At 40.4% G+C, this 11,565-nt stretch overlaps 1 protein-coding gene across 2 annotated transcripts; it reads right to left on the minus strand.

Annotated features, from left to right (window-relative positions):
- Window positions 1-466: 466 nt before the first annotated feature.
- Window positions 467-11,110, minus strand: LOC121009428 (cytochrome P450 2B11-like). 2 transcript variants are annotated; one of them, XM_040442541.1, is made up of 9 exons: window positions 10,943-11,110; window positions 7,329-7,491; window positions 7,089-7,238; window positions 4,371-4,531; window positions 4,092-4,268; window positions 3,556-3,697; window positions 2,538-2,722; window positions 1,031-1,172; window positions 467-846 (listed from the first exon to the last, which is right to left on the minus strand). In XM_040442541.1, the coding sequence occupies exons 2-9, from the start codon at window positions 7,432-7,434 to the stop codon at window positions 662-664; spliced, it is 1,248 nt and encodes a 415-aa protein (XP_040298475.1). In that variant the 5' UTR covers window positions 7,435-7,491; window positions 10,943-11,110; the 3' UTR covers window positions 467-661. The 2 variants fall into 2 exon arrangements, with proteins under 2 accessions (XP_040298475.1, XP_040298474.1); XM_040442540.1 differs by lacking the exon at window positions 10,943-11,110 and adding an exon at window positions 8,727-8,920.
- Between the last annotated feature and the right edge of the window lie 455 nt (window positions 11,111-11,565).

Consider the following 11,565-nt stretch of genomic DNA (forward strand, 5'->3'; position numbering starts at 1 on the left):
AGACTGTGTTCAATCTTCTGGTAATGTTGTACGTTCCTGAAGCTAATATATGCTTTCCTTTGGTTTGACAGGCGGCAGTTATACGGATGATTGTTCACAAATGGAACTTTATGGGCCAAGGTAAAAGTGCATTCAAAACACCTGCCCTGGGCAATAGGAAAACTTGTACCATTCCTACATGCAAGAGTGATGGTCTATCTTTAATGGAGGAAAATGTCCTTTAATTATTCAATGGACAAAGGTTGATAACAGGGTGAGTGGCCAGACGAAGCACAGATTTTTTTGTTTTTATGTTTTTGGATAAATGCTGCAAGAAAATTCGGTGAGTGCCACAATTTATTGTTATCTACTTTTTACAAGTGTTGGATTGTTCTTACAAGTGCAGAGCACCGCCCGCGATATTACATGCCAATGCAAACAAACTCCGGTCCACCCTAGAAGTACCAGCAATGCCGACACCAGGACATTGTTTTTCTTTCTTTTATTGTCATGTACAAAAGGTTGATAACAGCTAATGGAATATTCTGATAATTTATATTACAAAAATCTCCTGCAAAGAGTATAGTAAAGTTACTCTAATTAAGCCCATATAAAAATATTAGTGTAAAACAGGTAGTTGCTATATGAATGGTTGTGAATTGGTCATAACAGTGGTAAAATGTTAATGACGAGGAACTGCAGACATCTTGAAGTAATGGGGCAGGTGGCCTGTACTGCTAAACTCAGGACGTAAGTCTATGTCATCTGTTGGCACCACTGTGGTCAGGGTAAACTTCTGTAGGAGTGTGGTCAGGAATAGGAAGAGTTCCATACGAGCTAAGCCTTCTCCCGGACATACTCGTCTTCCTACAAGGAAAGGAGACATTATTAAGTTTTCATTCAAAAATATCTTAAACTTAAATTTTTGTGGAGCTTAATTTTAAGTCTATAAAAATATGTTAAACATATGTAGGGTAGTCAATTTTCAACCTACAACTAAAAATGATGTTTTATTATAAAGTTTTATTATAAAGCACAAAACATATTTTACCTGCAGAGAACGGCAAGAAAGCTGCATGCTTCTTTATTGCTCCCTTATCGTCCAGGAACCGATCTGGAGCGAAGAGCTCTGGCTCTGGAAACTGTTCAGGATCCTTCAGTACAGTGGTCAATAGTGGGAACACATCTGTGCCCTGAAAGTTAAGGAAATAAGGAGATTAGATAAATTCTTCCCAAGTATCAGTATATTTATGCTGCTTTTATAATCTGCAGAGCTGTATGGGCATTATAATCATAGTACACATCAGCCTCGGATGAAATTACACAAAGACAAGGATATGTATGCTAATGTAGTCCTTGGATGCATTTGGGCCTAAGGCCCAGGTGGTACAAGACAACATTGCTAACCACCTAAAATTCTACTTTTGGCTGAATACAGTGGAATTAACCATTATAGAAGCCAGTCTATATGAAGACAACAACAAATGACTTCAAAGTATAGTATAGTGTAGGTAGGACAATTATTGTACCTAATGTCCACAAGTTAAGGTGGATTTAGACATGTAAATGGGCACGATATTGTCACAAAGGAAGTGATCCTTCCCGACAGTCGGCTGCTCATTAAGTGGAGGTGAAGCAGCAGAGATAATTTCCACGGTATAAGGACAAGCGGTCGCTATTACGATCGCTCATCCTCATACAGCTGCATTGTTCCTGGGCTGTTTAGACCACACATTCTGCTGGCCAGAAACGATAATTTACGTGCCTGCATGAACGACAGTTTCACCCGATGAAAGAGTGTTTCACTCGTTCGTTGGGTGATTAGCTGCACCTTTAGACGGGCATATTGTCGGGAACATGAGCTCGCAGGAGCGTTCATTCCAAGAAATCTGCTTTATTGTCTGGACGTGTAATTTCACCTTTATTCGACATAGATTCTAGCATGATTTATGGGCTTATGTATAATTTTGGCAATAGTAGGGTAGCAATTCTTCAGTCTTCACTGTTTCCACTGTATTGGCTTAAAAAGGTCTCCATACACATTAGTATATTGTCAGCAGAACTCACCACCTTCATTGGGGCAACTGGCAATCTAAAGTGTACGGGGACTCTCCATTCATCTCGACATATGATGTCAGGAGAGAAAAGTCGGACTAATAAAAAATATATATATTCTTGGGAATAAGCCGTAGCACTGCTATTATTCTCTCTCCCCATTGAAACACATAATCGGGGGAACCAAATGTGTATGTGTATGAGGGAGTTGGGAAAGATAGCAATCTGCCAAATGATTGTTCATTGGAATACTATTAAGTATGGACACTTTTAAGTTCAGTTCAATTTATGATTGGGATCCAATCAACATCTGACGTGTAGGCTGTGAAATATTCTCTACATTTTTTTACAATGGGAGCCAAAAGCAGACATATTCAACTGTTTACATATCCTTGGCATATGTTAATTGCACTGTTCAGCACTGCACAATTACAGACCAGTTATAGTGTGAACAGTAGCTGACCAAGTTTTATCCTTTCTTTGTCTTAACCCAATGTATTTACCTTGGGGATAGTGTAACCTCCAAATGAGACATCCTCAGTTGTACAGTGGGGAACCCCTGTGGGAACAATATCACTGAATCTCTGGATCTCATAGATTACAGCTTCAGTGTAAGGCATCTTGGTTCGATCTTCTGCTGATGGGCAACGATCACCAATCACATGGTAAATTTCATCCTGGATTTTTGCTTAAAAGGATATAAAATTCAAGTTAATTGGTCTGGAGGGAAGAATTGGTCATAGTAAGATGATATATGACTGCACAAGACCTGGTTCAAAAACCTGGATGATACATTAATAAATGACCACAAAATGAATGGTGGAGGTAATAATAACCAGTCTTAAACTGTAGGTAATCCTTAATCAATAAACAAAAATCACAGAAAAAAAGATAAAGATAAAAACATCCTGCACGATGTAATAAATAAATATGCGGATGTCGCTGGCTACATTTATGAAAATAAATCCGCATATTTATTTATTACATCGTTCAGGATGTTTTTATCTTTATCTTTTTTCTGTGATTTTTTTAAATTATGTACTATATGCTTGAGGGAGTGGCACCTTCAAGTGTGAATGTGCTCCTATTTTATCTTGGGAGTAGCATTCCTTTGCACTTTTGCCCTTCCTATCCAATAGAGTGCCTTGATTAGGTGGTACATATAGGTGTGCTTGCTCCTCCTCCCATTGGTTGCTTGATGCACATGGAGGTGACTAGGAGCAGCACACCATATGTGCGGGGTCTGCGCTCCTGAACATAGAAGCCCAACGGCTTAGGTAGGTTTAGCGTAGGACCTGCCTGACCTGAGACCACCTTGGCGCTGGGTAGGAGGTCACAGATGTGTTTTGATCAAAATATATTGGCTAAGTGTCTCAGATTTTATTACATCAGAGTGAGGGCTTAGTCCATATGTAATGCTTGCATCTATTTTGTTAGTGCACTATTATCTTTTTTTTTCTGTGAATCCTTAATCAATACAGTAAAAAAATCCAAATAGAAATATGATCTCAAATATTGTACCTTGAATTTGAGGATATTTTAGTAGCGTGAGGAAGCCATATCGAAGGGTGGTACTGGTAGTTTCTGTCCCGGCAAAGAACAAGTTCAGGGAGGATCCTACAAGATTCTTATTATGGAATTCTGATGCTGGATTTTGTTGATCCTATACAAAGAAATAAGAGAGAACTGTCTGCAATTAGTGAACATATCTCCAATATTTTTTCCGTTGATATTTTCTTTGAAACATGCGGAGAATGCTGGGAAAAATGTTGTAAAAACTCATACTTCACCAATTGCTTCCATTCCCTTTCCAATGCATCCCTGGTTTTCTGGTCCTTCTCAACACTCAGTCAATAACCGGCTGCAGTGGAGACCAGCCTCAGCCAGTGATTGAGTGAGTAGATATTTACTGCTTGTCGAGAAGGACCTGGAAGCAGAAATGAGTAGGAAACCCAGGAGTAATGGGTCCCTGAGATCTCTGCTCGTAGAAGAATCTTGTATATAACATGCAAGCTGTCAAAAATAAAGACCTACAATCAGAGAATATTGTCTCTTACCTGTTGCATCTTAACCAGAAAGCAGTCAATAAAGTGACGTGTAGAGTCAGGGTTAAGTGTGCTCATACTCTCATTTACCCTTTCTTGAATAAATGCTTTGGTGTCAACTAGATGCTGAATACCTTTCTGGTGAGGACCAGGAATATGTCGCAGAAGCCCATGGAAGTAAAAGAAAATCTGCAATATTAAAATTGTTTGATTTAATGGGGGCAAATGTGCTTTACTGGAAGGTATTAGATCTAAAGGCAAAAATCGTTAAAAGAAAATATTGGTACTTACTATACCCCATATAGAATTCATAAATCGAAGAGTCCCAGTGATATTCTTGAGGAGAGACAGAAAATGTTCATCTTTATAACTAAATCTCTTGCCGAAAACAATAGAACAGATGATGTTGGATACAGCACAGCCGAGGAGAAAAGTAGGGTCAAACAATTTCCCTAGTGAGATAGAGAAAAAAATAAATGTTATATTATCTATATTAACTAATACCTATATTAGGCATCCGATGAAGCTACCCTCTCTGCTATTGGATGCCATCCAATAAATATGAGCCAATACAACTACACAACAACGATTACTCCTGTATACAGATATCATGCAAAATTGCATGTATATAGATACCATGTAAAAGGTAACAGATATGGCTATGGTAAAATAACTATACTGAAAAACCTAATAAAGAAATACCAGAAGGCATAAATATAAATACAGTTTATTGACACAATATAAAAAGTATAGTAAATACATGAAAAAAAAAAAATGCAGGGAAAAGGCGGCATCCACAAGAGGAAGACACAAGGGGTGATGGTTTTCACAGATTAAATAGCAATAAAAGTGCAAGTGCAAAGTGCAATAATATTCAAGCAATGACAAAGAATCCATTACCCATGATGTGCTTCCTCTGGGATGGCGCCTGCCCCGACGCACGTTTCGGCGAACCTTCATCTTCCCCCAGACGGTCTGGTATTTCTTTATTAGGCCTCTCTGATATTGGTTTGACCCTTCAGTAAACAGCCATTTTACTTTTGCCAAATCTATTTATGAAGTACTGTATGACCCGGCATTAATCATTTTGTGTCAACTAAGTGGAAGTCCAGTTGAATATTGCTGACATAATATTGAAGTGGTGGTGGGGTTAGGGCCAGTAAAAGGGTAATAAAAATAGAAGACCCTCTTGCAAGCCACAGGAATATTCAGCTATTTGTGACTATTGCAAATTAAAACCAAAATAGCACTCTTAACCTCTATGTCATATATATAAAGAAGGACGTATATATACACGTGTGTGTATGTAGGTATGTTCCGCGATCATTCAAAAACGCAACTTGGTATACACATCCCTTGCTACCTGGAAAGAAACCTTGTGGGGGTCGTACGCCCTACACAGCAGCTGCATGGAGTTTGTATGCTCCAACTGTTTTTGCTACACACATATTGCTCTGTAACTCAAAAACTCATCAATCAATTTCAATTAAACTTGGTACACATATCACTTACTATCTGGGAATGAATACTGTGGAGGTAACATGCCGGTACAAATGAGTTTCTGTCTGCCAACAAGTCTGTCTGTCTGTCTGTTCTTTATGCGCGACCAAACGACTGGACCGATCTTCACCAAATTTGGAACACAGGTACATCAGGTGTCCGGGAAAGTTCTCTAGGACGTACTGTTCCCGAGATAGTCCCAATGACCTGCATTAGCCAATACAAGCCTGCAAGTCTTTCTCTTCATATCCCAACTGCCATACACACGGTCACATGTCCCTTATCAGCCAATAGAAGCTTACAGGCCCTTAGTCTCACTGCTGTAGGTTAGCTTTAGGCTAGGGCTACACGACGACATGCTACAATGCTACATGTGTCGCGTGACATTGATGTTGCACCAATGTCGCGCAACTATTTTTATAATGATAGTCTATGGTGTTGCACTGCAACATATGACATGCTGTGACTGCGACGCGACAGTCGCGGAAAAATCCATAGTACGACACCATAGCCTATCATTATAAAGTTTGCTGAGACCAAATGTCGCGCGACACATGTCGTTGTGTAGCCCTAGCATTAAAGGGGCAGGGCACTGTGGAGGTGACTGTTAAAGGGGCCAGCACTGTGGAGATCACTGTTAAAGAGGCATTCACTGTGGATGTTACTGTTAAGGGGGAAGGGGCCACTATTAAAGGGGCAACTGCTGTGGAGGTCACTGTTAAAGCAGCAGGGTACTGTGAGGTCACTGTTAAGGGAGCGGGGTCCTGTGGAGGTCACTGTTAAGGGAGTGGGGTGCTGTGAAACTCACTGTTAAAGGGGCGGGCTATTGTGAAGATCAAAGTTAAGGGGATGGGCTGCTGTGGAGGTCCCATTTTAAGGTGGCGGGGAACTGTGGGGGGTCAGTGTTAAGGGGTGGGGGACTGTGGAATACACTGTTAAAGTGGCGGGGTGCTGTACAGTTCACAGTTATGGGGATACCGTCAATATCTTTTAACGACACACACAAACATTAAATTAAATAGATTAAATATACCCGTGCGAAGCCGGGTCCTTCTGCTAGTTCTATTATAAACCAAGGGATGCCCAACCTGCAGCCTTCCAGCTGTTGCAAAACTACAACTCCCAGCATGCCCTAATAGCGTTAGGCTGTCCAAGCATGCTCGGAGTTGTAGTTTTGCAACAGCTGGAGGGTCGCAGGTTGGTCATCCCTGGTAAACCCATTCTGTAAGTCTATTGAGCAATAAAGTGTGGGCATTGGACAATGGGTTATCATGAGTATCAGATTCAGCTTCGTCAGCATCATGAGAAAAACCATTGCTTGATCTTTTGATGATCAATATTAGTTGAGGTGGATGTAACATTGAGGCCTCTGTCTTAGCAGGTTCTTCTCAAAGCAAACATACAAACTGAATTCAAGGATAAAATATATGAATTCTACCAATTGCCACACCACAAATGATCAACTGCATGACGAAGGAGAAAAGTATGGCACATTAAATGTTTCCACACCTTCCGTTTTGCTGAATTCCTCCACAAGAAATTGAGCCTCCTCCTGGATTCTCTCTTCTATGCTCCTCTTTCCCATCCCAAAGTTTCTAAGAGTGGTAAGTGCAAAGCGTCTCATTTGCTTCCAGCGCTCTCCGTTGCTGCCTATGATTCCTAGAAAAAGAGGTACTCAGTTGGCTTTCCTAAATAGGACAATACATTCACAAGAAAATTCCGTAAAGTGGAGAATCAATGGCATCCTACCGTGTCCCTTCAGCACATGTTCAGAAAGTGGCATCCTCCCTCTTCCACTGAAAGCATCCCTATTGTCTATTAAGGCCTTTTTTACCATATCATATCCACAAAGCATCACAGTTGGCCGAGATCCAAAATATACTGTGAATATTGGACCATATTTTTTCTGGAGCTGCAGAGATAATCAAGTATTAGGTAAAATCCACATATTTGTAATATACTGAAAGTAGTCCAAAGGTTCCAGCACCCACCTTGTAAAAAAAAAAAGTTAAAAACTAGGCTTTTATTGCAGCATGTTAAATCCATGACAATACATCCATGGAGACTGGTTATAAGCTTTAAACAACAGGTTCTTGATCATAGCATGACTAAGAACTCGTAGGTTCAAAATGCGTAAGATGTCTTCACAGATATATCGTGGTGGTTTTATCATCTCTTAATAAATGTTTTGTCTTCAATGCTTTCAAAATAGGCTCTAGAGCCTTTCGATTATTTTGTATACTATTCACCTAAAGAGAACATGGCATCTGCCTCAAGTTTATCTATAAAGCACCGGTGAACTGAAAATGTTTAAATCTGTATAGTACCTAGGACGATTAGTGTTGTAATTCAGAAATTGTAAACATATTATCATACATTTCAGGGTTCCCATTTTTCGTCCATGATTGTTCTTGTATCTGAGTTATTGAAGGCTAGTAATTCTCAGTACAGCTTCACTGGTGGCATATTTGCCAAAGGACCATTGTCTTTAATCAAGCTTCAAAGCCGAAGGTCCCTTTATTCTAGTGATCGGTGGGGTTCCCTGAGAATTGGTCTTAAGGTGGCCAAACACATTAGTCTAACGTTGATCAAAATGGACGATTTCAACCAAAAACAAACGTTTGTTGGTTGAAATTTTAACAACGAATTATTGTTTTAGCCAACATATAATAGACCCTTATAGACCATTTTGCAATAGTTGGATCAACAGTAACAGCCAATATGAACTAAAACGTGTATGACCGTGTCTGTGAAATGAACTTTCACCAGATGATTGTTCATCTGCTGTTCAACCATCAACCAACTTCTGTCTAATGTGTATAGGCAGCTTTTGGTGAACCACACCATTAAAATGTAAATTAGGCTAAGACCTTAACATTTTCTTTTTTTAAGCTTTTTTTTCTAGAAACAGAGCCAATTTTGTTCCATGCATTGTGCCTAGTATTGCAGCGCAGTCCCTTTTACTTGAATGGGACTGAGACACAATACCATACACAGCCTATGGCCAATAGTGATGCTGTTTCTAGAAAAATCCTTCTTTCTAATCCTACACAAGCACTTTCAGTACAATACATGTCACCTTTGATGTTCTACATGTTATACTATTTTCCATAAAATCAGCTTTATATAGTTACCCCCATGGTTTACCTGTTGGAGTGAGAGTAAGAGCTCCCAAGGGTTTACTTGGAGAATGTTGCCAACCACTGGGAATGGATGAGGACCTGGTGGCAGATGTGGATGGTCCTTAGGTTTTCCTTTCAACCATATTGTCCAGACCAGACATAGTAGGACAATTAGGAGAACAGCTGGGACAAGAAGCATGGTCACTTTTGGTCTCTGCTGGAGAGCTATAATGCCGTTAATCTCCAAGTGCTCTTTTATACAATCTCTTAGGTAGGGGCTCAGGTGATCCTGACTCGTGCCCTCATGGTCATGTAACAGTGGACAGGAACAAAATAATTTTCCACTGAGTAATTCTATGAATAATTTCCTTTATTTTGAAATTGACAGAGCGCAGGCTGACCATATTTCCTAATACTATAGTGCAAAGAGCTAAAAATACTCATATATAAGTCCATTCACCCTGCAGTGAGTCACATCTATAGGGTCATATTGAAAATTGCAATGCAATGTGCTACATAGAATCTACAAATATCTACTTTAGAAATCTATTAGTGATGAGCGGCAGGGGTCATATTCGAATTCGCGATATTTCGCGAATATTTTGTAGAATATTCATTGAATATTTGCGAATTCAAATATTCGTTATATTCTACATTCTTTTTACAAAAAAATCGGCAAGGTAATGATCGCATAATATGCGAATATTACGCTATCAATACAGGCGTGGGTCAAAAACCAATATATAGCACTAAATTGAATATAGTGCTATATATTCATTTTTTAGAATATTCATAATTTTTTTCCATCTGAAGTCATGATTCCTCCCTGCTTAAGTTGCTTGACAAGCAACTTAAGCAGGGAGAAATCATAACTTCAGATGGAAAAAATGACGAATATTCGAAAAAGAATATATAGCACTATATTCTAAATATTTGCGAATTCTCGAAGTTGCGATATTCGCGATAAATATTCGTAATTTGAATATTCGCGCTCAACACTAAACTCTATTAGGGTGTCATGCATGAATCAGATAAATTAAAGGGCTTTTCTTCTTTGGACAATCCCCTTTATGTTAGAAGTGTCCCAATAATAAACAACTTATCACAGAAGCCCCCCGCCCCCCTTTAGTAGAACAGTAAATGTTCAGTTCCTCTACATAGCCACTACAGGAGAAATGAAGCGTTCCTGTTGAAATCACACTACTGTCTGTGTAATGCACAAATGTGCTGGGTCACCTAAAACCAAAGATATTCCTTGTAGCCACCTTCTTCTCTAGTTAATAGATGAGAATCCGGAACGGAGCCTCCTCTATACTTAAAGGGGTTTTCCAAGACTTCAATACTGATGACCTATCCTCGATCGGGGTCCAACACCCAGGACCTCCACTGATCAGCTGTTTGAGAAGGCAGTGGCACTCGAGGTAGCACAGCAATCTCCTCCAACTTTTCCTAGGCCAAGGGACGACGTTAATCGGTCACATGACACATGACCTAGGCACAGTTCAGTCCCATAGAAGTGAATCAGGCTGAGCTGCAATGCCAAGCACAGCCGGTATACAAAGTACGATGCTGTGCTTGGTGAGCACGCAGAAGGCCGCGGCACTCACAGGAGCTCCTGTGCCTTCCCAAACAGCTGATCAATGGGGGTCTCGGGTGTCATGCCTCCACCGATCAGATACTGATGACTTATCCAGAAGATACGTCATCAGTATATAAGTCTCTGAAAACCCTTTTAATGAGGTTGTACTTTTTTTTATTCAACGGAATACATATGAATCCTAATATTGATTATATGGCACATACTAAAACATCTTTATTTCATCTTCCGGAACATTTTCTAGATTGTTGAAGTCAGTTCTTGCTTTCCTTACCCCTGATCAGATAGCCTACTCTCCTAATCAAATGGTACTCCAATCCATAAGATGCTACAGATGGAGGGGCATGTAACCAAGCATACACATCATGATGCCTCCTCCTTTGAAACAAACATTGACATTCTGCACTTACTGACATGTAAGGGGTCAGACCTTAAAGAATGGATCTTTCTGTCCCTGAGTGGTATACCTGGCTCACTTCTATAAGATGGAGGAAGAAATCAAGCAGACACAATTGTAACCCGAACAAGGCAGTTAGAACAATGCCAGTTGTTCACAAGACTACAGAACTGGACTTCCCCTACGGAAGACACCTTTTCCAAGTATTAACAGTGCCTCTTGATGCTCAGGTACCCCTAGGACTTACAGTAGGGCAAAAATGGTGGCGACTCTTGCTCCGTTGCTCCCCAGGTCATGCAGTGATGGAAAGCACACCCTTTCTTCCCTCAGGGGAAAACATCCTGGTGATGTGGGAGTCTCTGGCCTGATGTCAGCTGGGGTGTCCTTGGTGTTGGGGGGTGTTGTGCAAAGCAGGGTCCCAAAGAAGGGTATGGTGCAATGGTGCAGGTGTTGCTACATGTAATGATGAAGCAGATTTAACAGTAGAACAATTCTTTACTTGCAAATAAAGTTCCAGTCAATGGCTTAACTATTATTGTAGCATCACACTGGTTGCTACGGGGCCTGCAGTAGAAGAAGGCCTGGGTCACCAGGGCTGGGACAGCAGCCAGGCACTAGAGGAGGAGTCATTATTTACACATGGGATCTGAACAGCAACGGGGGCCCAGCAAACTGCAGTCTGACTAATCAAACTTTAGAAACATAGAAACATAGAATGTGTCGGCAGATAAGAACCATTTGGCCCATCTAGTCTGCCCAATATACTGAATACTATGGATAGCCCCCGGCCCTATCTTATATGAAGGATGGCCTTATGCCTATCCCATGCATGCTTAAACCCCTTCACTGTATTTGCAGCTACCACTTCTG

Source organism: Bufo bufo, chromosome 8 (assembly GCF_905171765.1).
Source record: "Bufo bufo chromosome 8, aBufBuf1.1, whole genome shotgun sequence".
Classification (NCBI taxonomy): domain Eukaryota; kingdom Metazoa; phylum Chordata; class Amphibia; order Anura; family Bufonidae; genus Bufo; species Bufo bufo.

Excerpts from the sequence above, each read along its gene's own strand:
- LOC121009428 (XM_040442540.1), bottom strand. The coding sequence starts at position 8,900 with ATGCTTCTTGTCCCAGCTGTTCTCCTAATTGTCCTACTATGTCTGGTC. Across the intron at positions 7,239-7,328 it reads ACATGTGCTGAAGGGACACG|GAATCATAGGCAGCAACGGA; the intron begins GTAGGATGCCAT and ends CTCTTTTTCTAG. Across the intron at positions 2,723-3,555 it reads AAAATATCCTCAAATTCAAG|CAAAAATCCAGGATGAAATT; the intron begins GTACAATATTTG and ends TATCCTTTTAAG.